This window comes from Artemia sp. Qi Xiang Cuo, chromosome 13 (genome assembly GCF_049724085.1).
Source record: "Artemia sp. Qi Xiang Cuo chromosome 13, ASM4972408v1, whole genome shotgun sequence".
NCBI classification, from domain to species: Eukaryota; Metazoa; Arthropoda; class Branchiopoda; order Anostraca; family Artemiidae; genus Artemia; species Artemia sp. Qi Xiang Cuo.
Window position 1 is genome coordinate 21,506,973 of NC_142806.1, and position 25,602 is coordinate 21,532,574.

The 25,602-nt window shown below is 38.6% G+C and overlaps 1 protein-coding gene across 1 annotated transcript in view; it reads left to right on the forward strand.

The window, feature by feature from the left end:
* The window catches only part of LOC148945066 (pyruvate dehydrogenase phosphatase regulatory subunit, mitochondrial), a 59,426-nt gene that overhangs the window by 21,728 nt on the left and 12,096 nt on the right, over positions 1-25,602 (forward strand). Inside the window, exons 5-6 of the mRNA XM_089098830.1 lie at positions 11,425-11,573; positions 25,186-25,393. Coding sequence (XP_088954956.1) covers positions 11,425-11,573; positions 25,186-25,393 — 357 coding nt within the window. The remainder of the gene's footprint in view (positions 1-11,424; positions 11,574-25,185; positions 25,394-25,602) is intronic.

Here is a 25,602-nt window from a genome sequence, read left to right on the forward strand (position 1 = left end):
GGCATAACTTACAAACCTTTCCCTAAAAGATGTGGGGGACTGTCCTCAAAAACATAATTTCTATCTGAAAATCAATTACGCTGAACAAAATGGGTATCTCAAAATTTTTTTTAGATGTTTTTCAGGAAATGCAGGGTGTTGACGGGATATTAGTTACATTCACGTCCATTTCTACTATTAAGAAGGCCACAAACAATTCCAATTTCCATTAGAATAAACCGTTTTCAAAGTTTCTAAGACAACTTCGTCGATACGAAGTGTCCAACTCTAAAAGTTAAAATTAATAAATAATATATTGCTCCAACATTGTTCTTATATGCCCCCAGGGTGTAACTTAAAACCCTTGACCTGTGGGTTGTGGGGGAGTCTCCTCCTCTTTCCTTAGTCCCCGTTTCTTGTCTTGTTCTCGAGTGTCCCCGTTCTTTAATTAGGCAGCGCGATCGTGCTGCCTATGATTTATATAACAACTTTCTATATAGGCCTAAATCTTATATGCCCCCGGGGCATCACTTACAGCACGTGCACTGAGGGCTCTGAGGGGGTTATCATCAAAAAAGACCTAATTTCCAGAACGTTCGACTACTTTGAACAAACTGGATATCTCAAAATTTTCATTTGATGTGTTTGGGAAAATGGTGGGCGTTAGAGGGGCGTTAGTCGCTCTCCAATCCCTTTCAACTATTAAAAAGGGCACTAGCCCTTTCAATTTCCAATTGAATGAGCCATTTTGAAGATTCTACGCTTTGAATAAAAACCTTATAGACCCCCAGGACATAAGTTAAAACCCTTGCCCTGAGGGCTGTGGGGGGGGGAGGGGTTGTCATCTTTATTGACCTAATTTCCAAAACTTTCAACTACGTTGAATAAAATGGATATCTAAAATATAGATTGGATGAGTTTGGAGAAAAGATGGGCGTGAGAGGGGGTTAGTTGCCCTCAAATCACTTTCGATTATTAAAAAGGGCACTAGCCCTTTGAATTTCCAATCGAATGAGCCCTTTTTCAAGTTTTTACGACAAAGATTTCAGTAAAACCCTTATATGCCTCCAGAGCATAACTTATAACCCTTGCCCTGAAGACTGTGGGGGGAGTGTCCTGCTCAAAGGTATAATTTCATGAACTTTGAATTGCGTGGAACAAAATGACTATCTCAAAATCTTTATTGGATGTGTTTGGGGAAATGGTGGGCGTGGAAGGGGTGTTAGTTACTTTCCAATCACTTTCGACTACTAAAAAGAGCACTAGCCATTTCAATTTCCAATCAAATGAACCCTTTTTCGAAGTTTCTACGACAACGCGTTATATAAAAACCTTATATGCCCCCCTAGGCATAATTTACAACCCTTGCCCTGAGGGCTGTGGGGGTGTTTTCATCCTCAAAGACTTAGTTTCCAGAACCTAAAACTACGTTGAATAAAATGGCTATCTCAAAGTTTTGATTAGGTGTGTTTGGGGAAAAGGTGGGCGTGAGAGGCGGGTTAGTTGCCCTCCAATCACTTTCAACTATTAAAACGGGCACTAACCCTTTCAATTTCCAATTGAATGAGCCCTTTTGAAGTTTCTACGCTTTCAATAAAAACCTTATAAGCCCCCAGGCCATAACTTACAACCCTTGTCTTGAGGGCTGTGGGGGGGAGAGGGGTTGTCATCCTTAGAGATCTATTTTTCAAAACTTTCAACTACTTGGACTAAAATGGCTAACTACACTATATACTGGATGTGTTTGGGGAAAAGATGGGCGTGAGAGATGAGTTAGTTGCCCTCAAATCACTTTCGACTATCATAAAAGGCACTAGCCCTTTGAATTTCCAATCGGATGAGCCCTTTTTTGAAGTTTTACGACAACACTTTATATAAAACCTTATATGCCCCCCCCTGGGCATAATTTACAACCCTTGCCCTGAGGGCTGTGGGGGTGTTGTCATCCTCAAAGACTTAATTTCCAGAACTGAAAACTACGTTGAATAAAATGGCTATCTCAAAGTTTGGATTAGGTGTGTTTGGGGAAAAGGTGGGCGTGAGAGGCGGGTTAGTTGCCCTCCAATAACTTTTGACTATTAACAAAGGCACTAGCCCTTTGAATTTCCAAACGAATGAGCCTTTTTTGAAGTTTCTACGACAACACCTTCTACAAAAAACCGTATATGCCCCCAGGGCATAACTTACAACCCTTGCCCTAAGGGATGTGGGGGACTGTCCTCAAAAACATAATTTCTATCTGGAAATCAATTACGCTGAACAAAATGGGTATCTCAAAATTTTTATTAGATGTTTTTCAGAATTTGGAGGGCATTGGAGGGATGTTAGTCACATTTACGTCCTTTTCTACTATTAAAAAGGCGACAAATACCTCAAATTTCCGTTAGAATGAGCCTTTTTCGAAGTTTCTGAGATAACTTCTTCGATCCGAGGTGTCCAACTTTAAAAGTTAAAATTAGTAAATAATACATTGCTCCAACATCGTTCTTATATGCCCCCTGGGCATAACTTAAAACCCTTTCCCTGAGGGCTGTGGGGGAGTGTCCTCCTGTTTATTTAGTCTTCGGTTCTTGTCTCGTACTCGAGTGTCCTCGTTCTTTACTTCGGCAGCGCGATTGTGTTACTTATGATTTATGCAGCAAATTCATATGTTAACCATATTTGCCCCCAGTGACTAACTTAAAATCCTTGCATTGAGGGCTCTGAGGGGGTTATCATCCAGAAAGACATAATTTCCAGAACTTTCCACTACGTTGAACAAAATGGATATCTCAAAATCTTGATTGGATGTGTTTGGTAAAATGGTGGGCGTGAGAGGAGGGTTAGTCGCCCTCCAATCACTTTCTACTTTTAAAAGGTGCCCTAACCCTTTCAATTTTCAATTGAATGAGCCCTTTTGAAGTTTCTACGCTTTCAATAAAAACCTTCTAGGCCCCCAGGACATAAGTTAAAACCCTTGCCTTGAGGGCTGTGGGGGGGGGGGAGGGGTTGTCATCTTTATTGACCTAAGTTCCAAAACTTTCACCTACGTTGAATAAAATGGATATCTAAAATATTGATTGGGGATGTGTTCGGAGAAAAGATGGGCGTGAGAGGGGAGTTAGTTGCCTTCAATTCACTTTTGATTATTCAAAAGTGCACTAGCCTTTTGAATTTCCAATCGGATGAGCCATTTTTCAAGTTTCTACAACAAAGTTTTCAATAAAAACCTTATACGACCCCAGGGCATAAGTTACAACCCTTGCCCCGAAGACTGTGTGGGGAATATCCTGCTAAAAAGTATAATTTCCTGAACTTTGAACTGCGTGGAACAAAATTGCTATCTCAAAATATTTATTGGATGTGTTTTGGGAAATGGTGGGCGTGTAAGGGGTGTTAGTTGCTTTCCAATCACTTTCGAATATTAAAACGGGCAGTAGCCATTTCAATTTACCATCGAATGAACCCTTTTTGAAGTTTCTATGACAACGCGCTAAATAAGAACCTTATATGCCCCCTGGGAATAATTTACAACACGTGCCCTGAGGGCTGTGGAGAGGTTGTCATCCTCAAAAAACTAATTTCCAGAACCTAAAACTACGTTGAATAAAATGCCTATCTCAAATTTTTGATTAGATGTGTGTGGGGAAAAGGTGGGCGTGAGAGGCGGGATAGTTGCCCTCTAATCACTTTCGACTATTAAAAAGGGCACTAACCCTTTCAATTTCCAATTGAATGTGCCCTTTTGAAGTTTCTACGCTTTCAATAAAAACCTTCTAGGCCCCCAGGAAATAAGTTAGAACCCTTGCCTTAAGGGCTGTGGGGGGAGGGGAGGGGTTGTCATCTTTAAAGACCTAATTTCCAAAACTTTCAACTACGTTGAATAAAATGGCTATCTAAAATGTAGATTGGATGTGTTTGGAGAAAGGATGGGCGTGAGAGGGGGGTTAGTTGCCCTCAAATCACTTTCGACTATTAAAAAGGGCACTAGCCCTTTGAATTTCCAATCGAATGAGCCCCTTTTCAAGTTTCTACGACAACCCTTAAAACCCTTATATGCCCTCAGAGCATAACTTATAACCCTTGCCCTGAAGACTGTGGGGGGAGTGTCCTGCTCAAAAGTATAATTTCATGAACTTTGAACTGCGTGGAACAAAATGACTATCTCAAAATCTTTATTGGATGTGTTTGGGGAAATGGTGGGCGTGGAAGAGGTGTTAGTTGCTTTCCAATCTCTTTCGACTACTAAAAACAGCACTAGCCATTTCAATTTCCAATCGAATGAACCCTTTTTTGAAGTTTCTACGACAACACGTTATATAAAACCTTATATGCCCCCCCCTGGGAATAATTTACAACCCTTGCCCTGAGGGTTGTGGAGGTGTTGTCATCCTCGAAGACCTAATTTTCAGAACTTAAACTACGTTGAATAAAATGGTTGTCTCAAAATTTTCAGTAGATAGGTTTGGGGAAAAGATGGGTGTGAGAGGCGGGTTAGTTGCCCTCCAATAACTTTTGACTATTAAAAAAGGCACTAGCCCTTTGAATTTCCAAACGAATGAGCCTTTTTTGAAGTTTCTACGACAACACCTACTAAAAAAACCTTATATGCCCCCAGGGCATAACTTACAACCCTTGCCCTAAGGGCTGTGGGGGACTGTCCTCAAAAACATAAATTCTATCTGGACCAACCAAGCTGAACAAAATGGCTATCTCAAAATTTTGATTGGATGTGTTTTGGGAAATGGTGGGCGTTGAAGGGGTGCTAGTTACTTTATAATCACTTTCGCCTATTAAAAAGGGCACAAGCCACTCCAATTTTCAATTGAATTAGCGCGTATTAAAATTTCTACGACTACCTCTTTGATACGAAGTACCCTGCTTTAAAGGTTAAAATTAATAAATAATACATTATCCAAACATCGTTCATATATACCCCCTGCGCATAACTTGAAACCCTTGCCCTGAGGGTTGTGGGGGAGTGTCCTCCTCCTTACTTAGTCCCCGTTTCTTGTCTTGTTCTCGAGTGTCCCCATTCTTTACTTAGGCAGCGCGATCGCGCTGCCTATGATTTATACAACAACTTTCTATATAAACCTTATATGCCCCCAGGGCATTACTTACAACCCTTGCACTGAGGGCTCTGAGGGGGTTATCATCCAGAAAGACCTAATTTCCAGAACGTCCAACTACGTTGAACAGAATGGATATCTCAAAATTTTGATTGGATGTGTTTGGTAAAATGGTGGGCGTGAGAGGGGGGTTAGTCGCTCTCCAATCACTTTCAACTATTAAAAAAGGCACTAACCCTTTCAATTTCCAATTGAATGAGCCCTTTTGAAGTTTCTACGCTTTCAATAAAAACCTTATAGGCCCCCAGGACATACGTTAAAACCCTTGCCCTGAGGGTTGTGGGGGGGAGAGGGTTGTCATCCTTAAAGACCTAATTTCCAAAACTTTCAACTACGTTGAATAAAATGGCTATCTAAAATACAGATTGGATGTGTTTGGAGAAAAGATGGGCGTGAGAGGGGGGTTAGTTGCCCTCAAATCACTTTCGATTATTAAAAAGAGCACTAGCCCTTTGAATTTCCAATCGAATGACCCCTTTTTCAAGTTTTTAAGACAAAGATTTTAGTAAAAACCTTATATGATCTCAGGGCATAAGTTATAACCCTTGCCCTGAAGACTGTGGGGGGAGTGTCCTGCTCAAAAGTATACTTTCATGAACTTTGAACTGCGTAGAACCTAATGGCAATTTCGAAATCTTTATTAGATATGTTTGAGGAAATGGTGGATGTAGAAGAGGTATTAGCTGCTTCCCAATCTCTTTCGACTATTAAAAACAGCACTAGCCATTTCAATTTCCAATCGAATGATCCCTGTTATGAAGTTTCTACGACAACGCGTTATATAAAAACCTTATATGCCCCCCTGGGCATAATTTACAACCCTTGCCCTGAGGGCTGTGGGGGTGTTGTCATCCTCAAAGACCTAATTTCCAGAACTTAAAACTAAGTTGAATAAAATGGCTATCTCAAAGTTTTGATTAGATGTGTTTGGAGAAAAGGTGGGCGTGAGAGGCGGGTTAGTTGCCCTCCAATCACTTTTGACTATTAAAAAGGGCACTAGCCCTTTGAATTTCCAATCGAATGAGCCCTTTTTCAAGTTTCTACGACAACGCCTTCTTTAAAACTCTCATATGCCCCCATGAGCATAACTTATAACCCTTGCCCTGAAGACTGTGGGGGAGTGTCCTGCTCAAAAGTATAATTTCACTGGAACTTTGAACTGCGCTGGAACAAAATGACTATCTCAAAATCTTTATTGGATGTGTTTGGGGAAATGGTGGGCGTGGAAGAGGTGTTAGTTGCTTTCCAATCTCTTTCGACTACTAAAAACAGCACTAGCCATTTCAATTTCCAATCGAATGAACCCTTTTTTGAAGTTTCTACGACAACACGTTATATAAAACCTTATATGCCCCCCTGGGCATAATTTACAACCCTTGCCCTGAGGGCTGTGGGGCTGTTGTCCTCCTCAAAGACTTAATTTCTATGAACTTAATCAACTACGTTGAATAAAATGGCTATCTCAAAGTTTCTGATTGGGTGTGTTTGGGGAAAAGGTGGGTGTGAGAGGCGGGTTAGTTGCCCTCCAATAACTTTTGACTATTAAAAAAGGCACTAGCCCTTTGCATTTCCAAACGAATGAGCCTTTTTTGAAGTTTCTACGACAACACGTTCTACAAAACACCGTATATGCCCCCAGGGCATAACTTACAATCCTTGCCCTAAGAGATGTGGGGGACTGTCCTCAAAAACATAATTTCTATCTGGACATCAACTATGCTGAACAAAATGGGTATCTCAAAATTTTGATTGGATGTGTTTCGGGAAATGGTGGGCGTTGAAGGGGTGTTAGTCGCCTTCCAATCACTTTCGACTATTAAAAAGGGCACAAGCTTCTCCAATTTCCAATTGAATGAGCCCTTTTCAAAGTTTCTACGACAACTTCTTCGATACGAAGTGCCCTGCTTTGAAAGTTGAAATTAATAAATAATACATTGTGCCAACATTGTTCTTATATGCCCCCAGGGTATAACTTAAAACCCTTGCCCTGAGGGTTGTGGGGGAGTGTCCTCCTCTTTACTTATTCCCCGTTTCTTGTCTCGTTCTCGAAGTGTCCCCAGTTCTTTGACTTAGGCAGCGCGAATCAGCGCTGCCTATGATTTATACAACAACTTTCTATATAAACCTTATATGCCCCCAGGGCATTACTTACAACCCTTGCACTGAGGGCTCTGAGGGGGTTATCATCCAGAAAGACCTAATTTCCAGAACGTCCAACTACGTTGAACAAAATGGATATCTCAAAATCTTGACTGGATGTGTTTGGGAAAATAGTGGGCGTGAGAGGAGCGTTAGTCGCTCTCCAATCCCTTTGAACTATTAAAAAGGGCACTAGCCCTTTCAATTTCCAATTCAATGAGCCATTTTGAAGATTCTACGCTTTCAATAAATACCTTATAGATCCCCAGGACATAAGTTAAAACCCTTGTCCTGAGGGCTGTGGGGGGGGGAGGGGTTGTCATCTTTAAAGACCTAATTTCCAAAACTTTCAACTACGTTGAATCAACTGGCTGCCTAAAATGCAGATTGGATGTGTTTGGAGAAAAGATGAGCGTGAGATGGGGGTTAGATGTCCTCAAATCACTTTCGATTATCAAAAAGAGCACTGGCCCTTTAAATTTCCAGTCGAATTAGCCCTTTTTCAAGTTTTTACGACAAAGATTTCAGTAAAACCCTTATATGCCCCCAGAGCATAAGTTATAACCCTTGCCCTGAAGACTGTGTGGGGAGTATCCTGCTCAAAGGTATAATTTCATGAACTTTGAACTGTGTGGAACCTAATGGCAATCTCAAAATCTTTATTAGATGTGTTTGAGGAAATGGTGGATGTGGAAGGGGTGTTAGTTGCTTTCCAATCACTTACGATTATTAAAAAGAGCACTAACCATTTCAATTTCCCATCGAATGAACCCTTTTTTGAAGTTTCTACGACAATGCGTTATATAAGAACCTTATATGCCCCCTGGTCATAATTTACAAACCGTGCCCTGAGGGTTGTAGGGGTGTGATCATCCACAAAAACCTCATTTTCAATATTTAAAACAACGTTGAATAAAATGGATATCTAAAAGATTTGATTAGATGGGTTTGGGAAAAAGTTGGGCGTGAGAGGCGGGACAGTTGCCCTCCAATCACTTTTGACTATTAAAAAGGGCACTAGCCGCTTGAATTTCCAATCGAATGAGCTTTTTTTGAAGTTTCTACGACAACGCCTTCTTTAAAAATCTCATATGCCCCCATGGCATAACTTAAAACCCTTGCCCTGAGGGCTGTGGGGGAATGTCCTCCTCAAAAACATATTTTCTATCTGGAAATCAATTACGCTGAACAAAATGGCTATCTCAAAATTTTGATTGGATTTGTTTTGAGAAATGATAGGTGGGGGGGGCTAGTTGCCCTCAAATCACTTTCTACTATTAAAAAGGGCACTAGCTCTTTGAATTTCCAATCGAATGAGCTTTTTTTGAAGTTTCTACGACAACAACCTCTTTAAAAACCTTATATGCGCCCAAGGAATAACTAAAAATCTTTGCCCTGAGAGTTGTGGGGTAGTGACTTCCTCAAAAACATATTTTCTATGTGTAAATCAACTATGCTGAACAAAATAGCTATCCCAAAATTTCTATTGGATGTGTTTGGGGGAATGATAGGGGTGGGAGGGGGCTAGTTGCCCTTCAATCACTTTCGACTATTAAAAAGGGCACTAGCCCTTTGAATTTCCAATCGAATGAGCCTGTTTTGAAGTCTCTACAACAACACCTTCTTTAGAAACCTTATATGCCCCCAGGGCATTACTTAAAACCCTTGCCCTGAGGGCTGTGGGGGAATGTTTACCTCAAAAACATATTTTCTATTAGCCCTTAAAACTTCTTCCGGACAATTCCAGCCTCGCTGACCCCCCCGTAAAATTTTTTACAGAAAATTCAGCATGGAAAATTCTCCTTAGCATCCTCTCATTTGAAAAAGACTTTAAGTAGTAATCGTTTTTCGATCACTCTGAAAATCCCCCCTTCCCTGGAAATTGTTTCCCAGAAATCCAAACACGCTGAAAATTCCCCCCGGACAATTCCCCCGAAACATCTCAACATGCAAAAGTGAGTAGGCAAGTACAAAGTAAAACAAAAAGAATTTCGTATAGGAATTCTGTCAAATCTCCCGTGTGTAAAATTTCTCCTGGAGAGTTATCCCCCGGAAATCTCCTTTCAAACGGAATATTATCCCCATGGAAACCCGTCCCAAGCACAAAATTCCCCCTCCCCGAAAAATGTCTGTATACTCCCAAATAACAAATATTATACGAAAACAATGGGCCCATTTTATTTCTTCAAGAGCTATCCCCCGGGGCGGGGGGGGGGGCATTTTATCTCCTAAGGCATAATTTTGGTGACTTTTAACTGTGCTGAACAAAATGGCTATCTCATAATTTTAATCGGACGATTTTGGGGGGACAACGGATGTGGGACGGCGGGGGGCTTGTTGCCCTCCATTCCTTTTGGTCACTTAAAAAGGGCACTAGAACTTTTAGTTTGTGTTCAAATGAGCTCTCTCTAGATGTTCTAGGACCATTGGTTCGATGCGATCACCCCTGGGGGAAAGAAAAAAAAAATTAACACGCATCCATGATCTCTCTTCTGACAAAAAAATACAAAATTCCACATTTTTGCAGATAGGAGCTTGAAACCTCTGCAGTAGGGTTCTCTGATACGCTGAATGTGATGGTGGAATTTTCGATTATCAGGCAAACTTTCTAAGGCTCGTAGCTAATGATCGGTAACACTAAACTTAATGAAAACTATATATTTGGAATGAGCATAATAAATAAATTCTTTTGATATGTCTATTTATGTCAAAATTTAGTTTTTCAGAGTTTTGGTTACTAATGATCCGTTTTGCTCCCTACTTACAGTTCGTTATCATGGACTGTTTGATCGTTCATTATTAAGTAAGGTTATGTACCAAGGCTATCAGACCTACCAGTGTTTAATATTTCTTATTGACTAGAACTAGAAAGACTAGTTCAAGTTTGATGACGAAATTTGTGGCATTTCGCCTTTTATTTGAACCAAGGAATGCAAGAGATTTGAAGCCAAAATTTCCAAGAGCACTATTTGTGAGATTTCTCGTTCTAACAAAAAAGTATTCTCCCTATAAAACGGACGTAGAATATAGGTCACAGGCAATGATTGATGTCACTGAGCTTTGTTTGGGTGATGGTCATGTTTAATAGCTATCAGTTGAGCAGTACTGGAAGAAGACCTTAGGTTTGAAGATATGCAGTAATAAGATCAAGTAGCAGCCATAATTATGGAAGTAAATATCACTAATACTTTTGTTATCTTTTAGCAGTGCTCCAGATGAGTATTTTTTAAACCTCTTGAAATCGATCGAAACTGAAATCCAATATAGTCTCGAGATGGTCACCTAGTCTCACTATTTTTTAGTTAATTACTGGCCGAGAAATGAATATAGAACTTCATCATCTGTCAGGATACCGAAAGCTGTCTCTGGCGTCAAGACGAGGGTAAAAGTTACGTTCAATGAAGTTACTGGAAACGACACTTGATACGTTTTGTTACTGAATCCTACACTTAATACACTTGAAGTTACTAGAAATGATACTTTTTCTTTATTCCTGTTAGTGTAAAAGATATTATGTGGTATCATTTTCTGAACTTAAATTAAAATTGATGCTTTATTTTTTTTTCTCCAGTAAATTTTGTTGAAATCCTGGGCAACATACTCTTTTTTTTCTTGGGAGTAAAATACGGAGAAATCAGACCTAAACACAGGGAATTTAATATATATTTTAAAGATTTATGAACAAATTAGAAGTAATAGTGTCAATGATTCCACCAGAATACAGCTGAAATAATAGTTCATAAGTTCATGAGTTTATTAATCCACATTCACAAACAAAAAAATTATTTAAACAACACTTTCACGCTGGAGAAAACCTATGAAGGTTTGAGATCGCGCGAAAGTCCATGTAACTACTTACTTATTAACTCAACTATTTACATAAACCTCAACTATTTAATTAAAACTATTATAAATAAACCAAAAATAGATAAACTATATCCTATATATATGAAAAAAATATAGAAAAATAAATAAATAACTGAATTAAAAATAATAATAGATAAATAAAATATAGAAGAAAAATAATAATAACAAATCCATTCACCATCACTCATAATACTCAACTCCCTCTCCCCTCCCCCACCCTGCCGTTCCAATCTTACCTTAGCCCCTACCCACCCTTGCCTTTCCAGCCCACCCTTACCTCTACAGCTATACCGATTTCATAATATACCGATTTCTTTTTCTTTTTCAGTCCAGCGAGACTCAAGTTACTGACCTGCTTCAATACTTGTGCTCAAATGATGTTGACATTCCTGTTGGTGGCGTAATCCACACAGGAATGCAAAATGAAAGAGGTGGATATGAGAATGACGTATCTTTGGCAAGAATCAATGACAATCAGTAAGTCAATCATTATAGACTTAATAATTTAGTCGCAGAACGTCTAAATCTAGGTCCGGCAGTAGGTGATCTAAATCTAAATATTTTAATTTTTGTGCATCTAACATATTCGTTTTCTTAGCATGTTTTTAGAAAGATCATTATCCTTCTTGTGTTCGATCGTGGCTGTAGATCACCACCTTGATCACCAAAGATAAATCCACGTGGGAAGAAAAGGACTGTCAATTTCTAAACGCCAGGACTGACTGGCTTAGGTAATGGAATTTTCAGTGACGGATTTATGCTCTAAATTGGACCCTGGTCTAATTTACAATCAATTTTGGTTTTAATTGTTCCTCGCACTGTAAACAGTGTGGAGGTACTTCCCAGTACTTATCCGGATCTTCAGCCAACCTGAGTCAGTTCTTCCAAATCATGACGGGTATTAGGTCAGTTTTCGTGCATTTTTATTTTTTTTTATTTTACAAATATTGAGAGGAAAGGAAGGTGCAAGAACTTGACACAGCATTTTTGGGCTTTAAATTGGGTTGTAGATGAGTTTCTAAAGGTCCATTCGCACAATAATTTTGAGTGTATGGGAATCGTTTAGTTTCTAATGAAAGGGATTTCTATATTATTTATGGCCCAGCACGGCTTTTCGCGATAATCCGCATGTCATATATCGGATACTATCATTCACGAATTTTCTGTCTTGGTCATGGACGTAGCTAGCGATTTTTTCGATGAAGGTAACTCGCTATTTAACTGGGCGGTGTAGTCTTGTTTAATAACTTGTTATTATACTAGTTTTAGGGCTTTCTTCGAGACAACGAGCTTCCTAGTGAGACGTAACTCATCTTTGGCCCCTCTCCCCGACTACACACAAGATTGGCGGATTTTTTAGTTCTAAACATACCATTAGAAATTATTTTTATCATTGCAACCTAGTTAAGAACGAATTACTACCCATAGTAACCAAAAATTAAAAAAAACGCGGTAAAAAAGATGGTTAGTGAGAAAAAATGTCTGTTTGTTGCTGATTCAGGAACGGTAGCTATTATTTCGATTAGTTTTCGTAGTGCAATGTTATTTTGATGGCCATTCTATGGTAATTCTGAAAAATAATCTGAAATACCTCAAAAATAGTTTCGGATCAAATCGTGGTTGCAGTGGTAGCTGTAACCTAGTAAAAGATGACACGGCCCGTAGTTAAATAAAAAGTAGCCTGAAACGCTTAAAAATGGTGTCGGATCAAAGCAAAAAGGACACTAAAGAATCACTTTGGTCTAAAATCTTATACAGAAAACTTACAGTCCTTTGGCTTGAACAACAAGGAAAATCTATTGGCTTGAACAACAGGGAAGCTCACTTTTTTGGCATGGGAAGTATCTTTTTTTTTCTCCGCTGTTAGTGGGGCACTGGAACATCATAGTAAACTGTTTAAGGGCTCACGTTAAAGGAAATTGCTAAATCTAGTTTATTTTTTAATTAGCAAAACGCAATATTTAAAAAAATGCTTTTTTGACCAAAAAAAATGCATTTTCGTATAAAATATGGTAAATGACACAAGTATCTTTGTTATAAGGTGCTATACCCAAGTGTCTTTTTAAAAGTTGCTTCTCTAGGGTATGGTACTATATTTGACTGACTTTGCTGCCTGATTCCCTGTGATTCGTCTTTTATTATTCCAACTAAGAAAAAGCCATAGACTTTTTCCTATGCATTATATGTATAAACATACAAATGCTTCTTTATCAATACAAATGTTCCCCACAAATAACTAAAGAAGCAATGTTAAAATAACAAAGATATAACTTTCTCAAGGTTAATATACCTTACAATCGTTAGGTTTTGTTGGCATAGAAGCGTCAATAAAAATTTCTTCTTACACAAAAAGGGGCTTGTTATGTATTTTTTTAAGCTTCTTTTATTGCAACAGTTAAAATCAAATAAAAAAGGAAATCAATTATAACCTAGTAAAGAACGCACTTCGGAAAATCTGGCAACAGAGTCACTCAGATATGACATTATGCCTCAGAAAAACAAGTGAGAAAAGTTTTCTCACTAGCATATGACTAGTGAGAATAAATTGTTGCTCATTCAGGAATGATGACTATTATCGCGATTAGTCTTAATAGTAAAATGTTATTTTGTAATTAAGTTTAAGGGAATTTTACAAAAAAGCCTGAAACCCCATAAAAATGTAAAGTAAAAAGTAAGTAAGTAAGTATGACGGCACTAGACCCTTAAGGTCAAAACCGGCGGTGCGGATCTCCGTTTCATGGCCCTTCAGTCAGGAAGTGCAATGGGGGGTTGGGGGCCAATCATCTTGTGCTTTCACACACCATTCCTGCTTACCTTCCCAGATTTCTTCAGGTACCCATTTAGAGCTGGGTCGACTCTGGCTGAGCTTACACAGTCAAACCACTGACCCTTGTTCCAAACCAAATAACTGGCCACGCAAGGGATCGAACCCATGCCCCTTGGACAAAGAATTATCAACCCAGCGGACGTCCACTTAGCTAGGAGGCTAGGACGGCCCCTAAAAATGGCATCGAATCAAAACAAGAAGTGCACCATTTGGAATTGCCATGGCTAAAAACATAATACTGGAAACTTACAGTCCCCTGGCTTAACTAAGAAGGCAAATCACCCTTTTGCCTGGGTAGCACTGTGTTCTCTTTTTTCTGTCTCACTTCACATATATTAATCGCGTCTTCACTGGAATATCAATGAGAGCCGTTTAGGGGATCATTTGAAAAGAAATTGCTATGTCTACGTAATTTTTATGAAACAACCTGTAATATTGTAAATAGAAAGCAGTTTTTGACAAAAAAAACGCATCTACATGCACAAAATGATGGAAGACGCGTATCTTCGACAAGAAATAATATAGCGTCTTTTGAAAATTACTTTTCTGGGGTATGATGTCATATTTGAGTGATTCCGGTGCCTGACTCCCTTTGGTTTGTTATTAAAAAATCACGTTCAAATAATAAACTAAAGATTGTCAATCATCGCTTTTTGTGCCAAAGTTTGACTTTTAGTCTACGTTCTTTAAGAACTTGCATTCTTTAAAGTTCTAAGAAGTCACGTTAACGTTCTAAGAACTCACGTTAAGAAAAGTAAAGAAACGTTAAGAAACGTAAACTAAAGGATTAGCTCAAACACAAGGACCCTATATGGAATGAAAAGTATTTTTAAACCACTGTAAACCCCTTCGTATTCAACTGACTAGGATGGCACGCTGCTTTTTGAATCCTTTGTCCGAAGGGCGAGGGTTCGATTCCTGGTATGGCCAGTTGTTTGGTTTGGGATGGGGGTCAGTGGCGTGACTTTGTAAGCTCAGCCAGAGTCGACCCAGCTCTAAATGGGTACCTGGAGAAATCTGGGGAAGGTAAGCAAGGGTGTGTGAAAGCACAGGATGGCTGGCCTCCATCCCCCCATTGCGCTTCTTACCTGAAGGGCCTTGAGGCGGAGATCAGCACCGCCAGTTTGTACTTTTAGGGTCTAGTGCCGTATCCTTTGCCCTTTTTTACTGTTCAAACCCAACCCTACTCTATAAGACCTTTGTGTTGAGAGCGGAAGGCTAGGGGGGGGGGGGGGGTGTACTAAAACATGCAAAGTTTTATTATGGTTTAAAAATACTTCTTATTCCATACCAATGGCCCTTTGGTTTGAGCAGTAGTTTTTTAAAGAGCTATGACGAAGAGTCAAATTTCAGCGCGAAGAGCGGGGGTCTCAGAAGACAGAAGGCAGCAGTCTTCGAATTATTTACGAAATAAATTATGTTTTGTTTTAAGTCTTATTAGGAGAAATACGAGATATAAAAAATAGATTAACTAGTTAGCACCTACTAGAAAATGCCATTGGAAAGTAAAAGAAAAAAAAAGATGCCAGAGGTAACGCTGTAGTATTGTCTTTAGTAAAGTCATAAGTCTTCAACTTATTGTTTATTTATTTTCACCAAAGCCACTTCATAAGGAACGGGTAGTTGTAAAAACTTTTTAAAAGGACTTGTTTGATTGGAAATTTGAAGTCCCAGTCTCTTTTTAAGATTTAGAAAGGATTGGACGGCAACAGGCTTCCTACCCATACCCTTTTTAACTACCCTTTTAAAGGCATCAGCTCAAAAACTTGAGATAGTTATTTTTTCAAAATATTCTAAAATTGAAAAAAATCTACCATCGAGGATCGTATGACCTGGCAGCCTGGTGTGTAATATCATCAAGTCGATTCAAGATGAACGAGCAGCTATGGTTTGCAGCCAAAGTGAATATAATGAATATACGTGCCATTCTAGAAGGATTGAATGCAATTGTCAATCACATAGAGAAGAATGTATCGGGTCATCCCTTTAAAAAGTCCTAAGACTAACGTGTTTTTTGTATGTTGCATATATGAATAAAAATTTTCAACTGGAATAGCTTTTTTTATGTAGGATTTTCGTCATAGGATTGTTGCTTTCTTAAGAAAAGTACTAATAGGAATCTATTTATTGTTCATTTTCTTTTATTAATTGATTAATACCACAACGCAGAATGTTTTTGATGTCGTGCAATTGATTTCCCTAGTACCAAATTAATTAGTACCAAATATCACTATTAAATAAATTTGTGCACAGAAACTTAACGCTAAAAGTATATAAGCTGTGTATCTGTCAACTTTAGTTATAGACTTTCGTATCGCAGATTCAAAAGCTTAATTGCAAGCATTTGTTTTAGTCATTTCGGTACATACCAAGCCTTTTGAGGGCTCACAACATGTGGGAGGTAAAACCATTTTTCCGAATGCAGGGTCCCAATTTTCTTCTTGCACAAACTTTCTTGATTTAGTGAAGAATGGGGTATATCTATACTGCTTGAGTAGATCTGGATAGTATATACCACAACAGTTCAGACCTTTGTGGATGTCATCAGCGAATTTAGTGTGATTAAATGCCCAATTTACGAAATGATCTTTCCCATAATTTATTATCGAATTATCATATGCAATTGTGAATATTTCTTCTCTTATTCCTTCATTTTGGAGAAAAAATACGAATAAAAAAATAAACGAACAATTTAATGCTGAACTAAAGATCATCGAACCTTTTCGATGCTCAGTATCGACGCTTTAAAGCTGAAGTGCTGCAAAACTGATCCATAACGGGAACCATAATAGCACACAAACATAAATAATACTAAACGAATGTCCATGCAACATACAACATAGTCTGACAGTTATAATCACGGGAGGCAGTAAGCTGCTGACAAACATTAAAAATTTTTAATTTTTAAAAATGTTGAAATTCATGTTCTACACTTCATGAATTTGCGTGTGTCATTCACTCTTACCAATAGGGCTATGAACAATGTCAATTTCTCGTGCAATTTGTTTTGCCAAAATGTTGTCAATTGATTTACTACGATGTTCTTTTATTTTTATTAATTAAAAAAAACTTTTCCCACAAACCAAGTTTTTCAAAGAAAAGTAAAGAACTCCATTAAACAAAAAATGAGCAAAAATAAAATTACATAATCTACCAAGCGTGAAACTACCACAAATCAGCATCGATAAATAAATGAAACCCAAAACGAACAGAAATTACAATAAATAACTGAGTCAAACTCGAGACGAGCAGAAATTAACATGAGTAGGGCTCAAAACCTATATGCCTTCCCAAGGCCAGAACATAATTTGCACTTTACTGAAAAAAATACCAATGAATGTGCATTGTCAGTTTAATATACATATACTGCTATTTATTAATCAAAATGTTAATATTATTTGACTTTTTAAAGTTATAAAAGTAAAAACATTTATATTTTTCAGTAAAGTGCAAATTGTGTTCTGGCCTTGGGAAGACATAGGGGTTTTAAGCCCTACTTGTGTTAATTTCTGCTCGTTTTGAGTTTGACTCGGTTGAGTCTTTGAGGTCTTGAGTTGTTATAGGTCTTTGAGGTCATCTTCAAAGACCTAAATTCCAGAAGTTAAAACTAAGTTGAATATAATGGCTATCTAAAAATTTTGATTAGATGTGTCTGGGGAAACGGTGGGCATGAGAGGAGGATTAGTTGCCCTCCGATCGCTCTCGACTATTAAAAAGGGGCACTAGCCCTTTTAATTTCTAATCGAATGAGGCCTTTTTAAAGATTCTACGACAACGCCTTCTATAAAAACCTTATATGCCCCCAGGGTATAACCTACAACCCTTACCCTGAGGGTTGTGGGAGAGTGTCCTGCTCAAAAACATAATTTCTTTCTGGCAATCAACTACTGTGAACAAAATGGCTATCTGAAAATTTTGATTGGATGTGTTTCGAGAAATGGTGGGCGTGGAAGGGGTGTTAGTTGCCTTCCAATCACTTTCGACTATTAAAAAATGCACAGCCACTCAAATTTCCAATTGATTGAGCCCTTTTCGAAGTTTCTACGACAACTTCTTCGATACGAAGTGCCCTGGAAAGGAAAAAAAAAATAATAAATAACACATTGTGCCAACATCGTTCTTATATGCCCCCAGGGCCTAACTTAAAACCCTTGCCCTGAGGGTTCTGGGGGAGTGTCCTCCTCAAAAACATATTTAATATCTGGAAATCCACTACGCTGAACAAAATGGTTATATCAAAATTTTGATTGGATGTGTTGGGGGGAATGATGGGTGTGGGGGGGGCTAGTTACCCTCCAATCACTTTCAACTATTAAAAAGGGCACTAGCTGCTCCAATTGACAACTTCTTCGATACGAAGTGCCCTGAGATGGAAAAAAACAAAAATAAATAATACATTGTGCCAAAATCGTTCTTTACTTAGGCAGCGTGATTGCGCTGCCTATGATGTGAGTTTATTTTGCACTTTACAATAACTGGATTTGCTCCAAACTCAATTAAATGTAACTTTGATGTAATTTTAAACTTTGTCTTCAAATATAACATTTTCATAGGCAGCGCAATCGTGCTGCCTAAAGAACAATGTTGGCACAATGTGTTATTTATTTTTCTTCCATACCAGCACTTCGTATCGAAGGAGATGTCATAAAACTTGGAAAAGGGCTCATTTGATTGGAAATTGGAACGGCTGGTGCCTTTTTTAATAGTCGAAAGTGATTGGAAGACAACTAACACCCCTTCTACGCCCACCATTTCCCCAAACACATCCAATCAAAATTTTGAGATAGTCATTTTGTTCAGCGTGTTTGATTTCCAGTTAGAAATTTAAGTCTTTGAGGAGGACACTCCCCCACAACCCTCAGGGCAAGGGTTTTGAAATTTGCCCTGGGGGCATTTAATAACGATGTTGGCACAGTGTATTATTTTTTTTCCTTTAGACCAGGGCACTTCTTATCGAAGTAGTTGTCATAGAAACTTGGAAAAGGGCTTATTTAATTGGAAATTGGAGTGGCTTGTGCCCTTTTTAATAGTCAAAAGTAATCGGAAGGCATCTAATACCCCTTCCACGCCCACCATTTCCCGAAACACTTCCAATCAAAATTTTGTGATAGCCATTTTGTTCAGCGTAGTTGATTTCCAGATAGAAATTATGTTTTTGAGGAGGACACTCCCTCACATCCCTCTGGGCAAGGGTTGTAAGTCATGCCCTGGGGGCATAAAAGGTTTTTATAGAAAATGTTGACGTAAAAACTTCAAAAAGGGCTCCTTCAAATGAAAATTGAAAGGGTTAGTGCCCTTTTTAATCGTCGAAAGTAATTGGAGGGCAACTAAACCCCCCCTCACGCCCGCCATTTCCCTAAACACATCCAATCAAAATTTTTAGATAATCCATTTTGTTCAACATGGTTGAAAGTTCTGGAAATTAGGTCTTTGAGCATGACAACCCTCCACAGCCCTCAGGGTAAGGGTTCTAAGTTATGCCCTGGAGGCATATAAGGTTGTTAGAGAACGCGGTGTCGTAGAAACTTCAAAAAGGGATCGTTCGATTGGAAATTGAATTGGCTAGTGCCCTTTTTAATAGTCGAAAGTGATTGTAAGGCAATTAACACCCCTTCCACGCCCACCATGTCTCAAACACGTCCAATCAAAATTTTGAGATAGTCATTATGCTCCAGACAGTTTAAAGTTCAGGAAATTATACCTTTGAGCAGGACACTCCCCCCACAGTCTTCAGGGCAAGGGTTATAAGTTATGCCCTGGGGGGCATATAAGGTTTCTATTGAAATTGTTTTCGTAGAAACTTGAAAAAGGGCTCATGCGATTGGAAATTCAAAGGGCTAGTGCCCTTTTTAATAGTCGAAAGTGATTTGAGGGCAACTAACCCCCCTCTCACGCCCGCCTTTTCCCCAGACACATCCAATCAAAATTTCTAATCAAATAGATAAAAAAAAATCCAATCAAATAGATAGCCATTTTATTCAACGTAGTTGAAAGTTTTATAAATTAGGTCTTTAAGGATGAGAACCCCTCCCCTTGACAGCCCTCAGTGCAAGGGTTGTAAGTTTTGCCCTGGGGGCATATAAGGTTTATATAGAAAGTTAGTGTAGAAATTTCAAAAAGGGCTCATTTGATCGAAAATTGAAATTGCCCTTTTTAATAGTCGAAAGTGAGTGGAGAGTAATTGACGCCCCTCTCACGCCCACCATTTCCCAAAACACATTCATTCAAATTTTAGAGATAACCATTTTGTTCAACGTAGTTGAAAGTTCTGGAAATTAAATCTTTGAGGATGACGTACACCCCAGAGCCCCCAGGGCAAAGGTTGTAAGTTATGCTCTAGGGGCATATAAAGTTTTTTATAGATAGTGTTGTCATAGAAACTTCAAAAAGGGTTCATTCAATTGGAAATTGAGAGTGCTAGTGCCCTTTTTAATAGTTGAAAGTGATTGGAGGGTAACTAACCCCCCTCTCACGCCCACCATTCCTCCAAACACATCCAATCAAAATTTTCAGATAGTAATTTTGTCCAACGTTGCAGAAAGTTCTGGACATTAGGTCTTTGAGGATGAAAACTCACCCCCTCCCAAAAACTCAGGCCAAGGGGTGTAAGTTATGCCCTGGGGGCATATAAGGCTTTTATTGAAAGCGTTCTCACAAAGATCACAATCTAGTAGTGTCTAAGGTTAATTTAAAGCTGAAATTGGGGAAGGGTAACTACCTCTCGGGAAGTTATGATGTTGGTAGACTCCAGGATAAGAATTTGAGAGGAACTCTCCAGGAACAGTTGAATACTAAACTGGAGTGTTTAAAATTTAACAATCTGGATGATGGATAGAATAATTTTAGGAAAACAACTTGTGAAGTTGATGATGGTGTTTGGAGCGCAGATAGGAATATTAGTGAAAAAGCTTTATGTTTCGTAGAGATGAGAAGTGGCTCGTACAAGAATTTCATTTTGTTTTATAGAAACTGTTGTTGTAGAAACTTCAAAAGGGGCTCATTCGATTGGAAATTGAAAGGGCTAGTGCCCTTTTGTTCAACGTAGTTCAAAGTTCTGGAAATTAGGTTTTTGAGGATGACAACCCTCCGCCACACACACAAACACAACCCACAGGGCAAGGGTTGCAAGCCATGCCTTGGGGGCATATAAGGTGTTTATAGAAAGTGTTGTCGTAGAAACTTCAAAAAGGGCTCATTCGATTGGAAATAGAAAGGGCTAGTGCCCTTTTTATAGTCGATACAAGTTAATTGAAGTGAATAGAGGGCAACTAACCCCCCTCTCACGTCCATCATTTCCCCGAACACATTCAATCAAAATTTTGAGATAGCCATTTTGTTCATCGTAGTTGAGAGGTCCGGAAATTATGTCTTTGAGGATGAAAAACCCCCCACAGCCCCCAGGGCAAAGGTTGTAACTTATGCCCTGGGGGCTTGTAAGGCTTTTATAGAAAGCATTGTCGTAGAAACTTGAAAAAGGGCTCATTCGATGGGAATTGAGAGGATTAGTGCCCTTATTAATAGTCAAAACCGATCAGAGGGCGAATGACTTCCCCCCACGCCCATCGTTTCCCCAAACACTTCCAATCAGGATTTTGATATAGCCATTTTATTTAACGTAGTTAAAGGTTCTAGAAATTATGTCTTTGAGCATGACAACCCTCCTCCCCCCACAGCTCTCAGGGCTAAGGTTATGAGGTATGCCTTGGGGGGCATATAAGGGTCTTATTGAAAGCATTGTTGTAAAAACTTTAAAAAGGACTCATTTGATTGGAAATTGAGAGGGCTATTGCCCTTTTTAATAGTCGAAAGTAATCAGAGGGAGAATCCCCCCTCGCCCACGCCCATCATTTCCCCAATTATTTCCTATCAACATTTTGAAATTGCCATTTAGTTCAACGTAGTTGAAAGGTCCGGAAATGATGTCTTTGAGGAGGACCACCCTTCCCCCATAGTCCTCAGGACAAGGGTCTTAAGTTATGCTCTTGGGGCATATAAGATTTTATAGAAATTTTGGTCATAGAAGCTTCAAAAAGGGCTCATTCGATTGGAAATTGAGAGGACGAGTGCCCTTCTTACTACTCTAAATTGATCAGAGGGCAAATGCCCCCCCCCCCCCACTCCCATCATTTCCCCAAACACTTCCAATCAAAATTTGATATAGCCATTTTTTTCAAAGTATTTGAAAGGTCTGGAATTTATGTCTTTGAGTATAACAAATCCGTCCAGCCCTCAGGGCAAGGTTTGTAAGCTATTTCCCGGGGCATATAAGGTTTTTAAAGAAAGCATGGTCGTATAAACTTCTGAGGGGTCCCTTTAGATTGATAATCAGACGCTCTAGTGTCTTTATAAGAGTCAAAGTGATCGGAGGGCAGCTTCAAACATATGAAAACAAAAGGAATGTAAAGAAAGTGGAGAAAGCATTAAAATATGAACTAAGGAGGTGTGAAGTGGAGGTCATGAATAAAATTGCCGATAATCTGGAAGATGCAGCTAGACGGCATAATAGTAAAATATTGTACTGGCGTGTTAATAAATTGAGAGGGAGTAATCAATCCCTGTCGGGCTTGTCCTAGTTAAAGATAGTAACGGGGCCATAATTAATGACAAGGAAAGAGTTAAAGAGAGATGGGCAGAAAATTTTGAGACTGTGCTAAAATGTGATAGAGTTATAGGAAAAGATATAGAGGAAAATGAAAAAGTTTGTGATACCCTGGATGTGAAAGAAGATTTATTTTATGATGAAGACTTAGTGACAGTACTAAAGAGACTAAAAATAATAAGGCTCCAGGTGCTGATAGTGTGGTAAATGAGTTTCTTAAATGTGGTAGGTCTGAGGCTAGAAATAAGTTACTGAAGATTATGAATATGGTTTTTGAATAAAGGGAAGTATCTAGCGATTTAAGGAAAACTCTAATTAAATCACTGTATAAGAAAGGTGATAAGAGTGAGTGTTATAATTATCAAGGCATTAGTCTGGTCTCTAGTAATATGATACTTTTTAGACTTGAGAGATGCTGTAGACAAAGTTATAAGGGAAGAACAGTGCAGTTTCAGAAAGGGTAGAGGATGTGTCGACCAAGTTTTCACTCTTATGTTAATAATTGAGAAGTGCCTGACTTATGAAGCACCTTTGGTCCTCAGTTTTGTAGATTATTAGCAATTGTTCGATTCTGTTGATAGAAGAGCTTTAGTGAAGGTCTTATCTTTTATGGTATACCAGACAAATACATTAAAGTGATTAGTGCTAAGTACAAGAATAACACTGCTGCGGTTAAATTAGGAAATGGGGTTAGCTGCCGGATCTTTGTTAAATCAGGAGTTAAGCAGGATCGTGTTCTATCCTCTTTTATATGGATCATTTTGATGTACTTTATCTTAAGGAGCACAGGAAAGGCAATGGGAGACCACGGAATCAAATGGGGAGGAAAAAGAGCCTGGACTTAGATTATGCTGATGAGCCTAGCATCCTAGATGGAAGTGCCAGAAAAATGAATGAACTTTTAAAGGTTCTGCGAGTTCGTGGTGCTAGAATAGGTTTGAAAATTAATGTTAAGAAGGCCAAATCGCTCAGGCTAGGAATAAATGAATATGAAAAGGTGACGTTGGGTAACGAAAAGATTGATCAGATTAACAGCTTCACTTACCTTGGTAGTATTATTAGTAAAGACGGTGGGAGCAGTGAAGATGTTAAAAGTAGAATAGCCAAGGCTGAGTTTTTTTTCACAGTTAAGAAAAGTTTGGAAGAATAGGAAGATAAGACTGCAAACCAAGATTAGAATATTGGAAGCTACAGTGATAACAGTGGTCAAATATGGCTTTGAAGCATGGGCGCTCCGAAAAGTGGATGAAGATTTGCTAGATGTTTCCCAGAGAAATTGCCTACGGATTGTTCTTGATGCCCTTCTGACTGACCGTATTTCAAACAGAAGGCTTTACGAAAAGTGTGATTCAATCCCTCTTTTTAGGGCTATAATGAGAGAAAGGCTGAGATGGCTAGGGCACGTTCTGCGGGTGAAGGATGACAAATTTCTGAAGATTGTCCTTTTCGGCCAACTGTCTAGGACTAAACGGAAACAGGTCGTCCGCGGTTGGGGTGGGAGGATGTCATAAAGAAAGACCTAAAGGAAATGGAAACCTTCTGAGAGGGTGTAAAGAGGAAGGCTTTGAATATATTAGGATGGAGGAGGAGCGTGCATAGCTGTGTCGGCCTTAGGTGGTTTGGTTCTGTGGTGAGCTGTTAGGAATAGTAGTAGTAGTTGGGGGTTACGTTCTTGAAAAACAAGATTTACTTTTGCTTCGAACTCAATTAAATTTGACTTTAATGGAATTTTAAACTTTGTCTTCAAATCCAACATCTTCAACCTGAAATAACGACCGGGAAAATGACCTACAGTGGCCAAGCCGGGGATATATTTTAAGCCACTGAGCAAATATTCGAAGGAATGATAAAGTATTTCAGTAATCTCGCTTCCCTCTCCTCAGTACAAGAAAACCCTTGAAGCAACAAAAAATAACAACGAATGCAAAAACTACAGGCATAACCAGTATATATTTTCAGGTAAGGGGGGGAGGGGTTCCGCTCGGGGAAAATAAGATTAATGTTATGGAATTTTTTTTAAACTCATTAAAAATGACATGGATCTTGAGATTTTGACAGAAAGCCCTTTCTACTCTTTGCACTCATGCCTGGTACTAATGATTAATTGATATTTTTAATGATATGGGGGCCAGGACCTTATGAATGACACCTTATTAATTGCTTTAGATCCATAACAAATACCTCTTTACTTGTAAAAAAAAGATTGATCGGAATTATTTTTATGCTGAATAACTTTGATTACCCTTCTACATTTGCGATACTTAAATGACGATTACTCTTTTTTTTAAATTAGTTACATTTAACTAATTATATATTAACGGACTAGCTAAAGTAATTTATAGTTATTAATTTATAAATCAAATAATAAATCATAAATCGTATATAGTTTTTAATTAGTTATTAGTTGTATATCGAGTTAAAGTTAGTCTGTTAATTCTAAATAGCAACCATTATTTTTCCATTAATAACTAGGACGGAGTTATAAGGTGCCTGTAGTGACATTCTGACATACGATAACCATCCGCATGTCCTATTTAGGAAATCTTATATAAAAAGCTACTATTTCTAGCTATAAATTTTAGGATTTTTTTGTGCCCTAAAATGTTAGTTTGAAAATATTTATCATAAAAATGCTCATCATAGATCATCTTCTTATTCTTCAGCTATATGATGATTGCTCCAACTGTTCAGCAAACAAAATGCTTAGCCTGGATAAGGAGATATCTTCCTAAAGACGGGTCTGTTTCAGTCTCAGATGTCACTTCTACATATACATCAATTTGCGTTATGGGTCCCATGTCTCGGAGCTTGCTGATGGAACTGACAGACGTGGACATGAGTCCTCGCTCTTTTCCATTCTTTACTTGTCAGGTAAGGTACTGGAGTTGCTTATACCTGTTACATATAGTTGTTTAGATTGCATTTTATACGTGCTAGATTACCAATTTGTATGCAGCTTATAGTTCTTAGAAATATTTTCTAGCCACAGCAAAGAACCCCGTTAAAATTTACTTGTGATTGAGACTTTTCCATAGTAATGATGCCAATGTTTTTTTCTTTTTGTACTTCTTTCCCCTTTG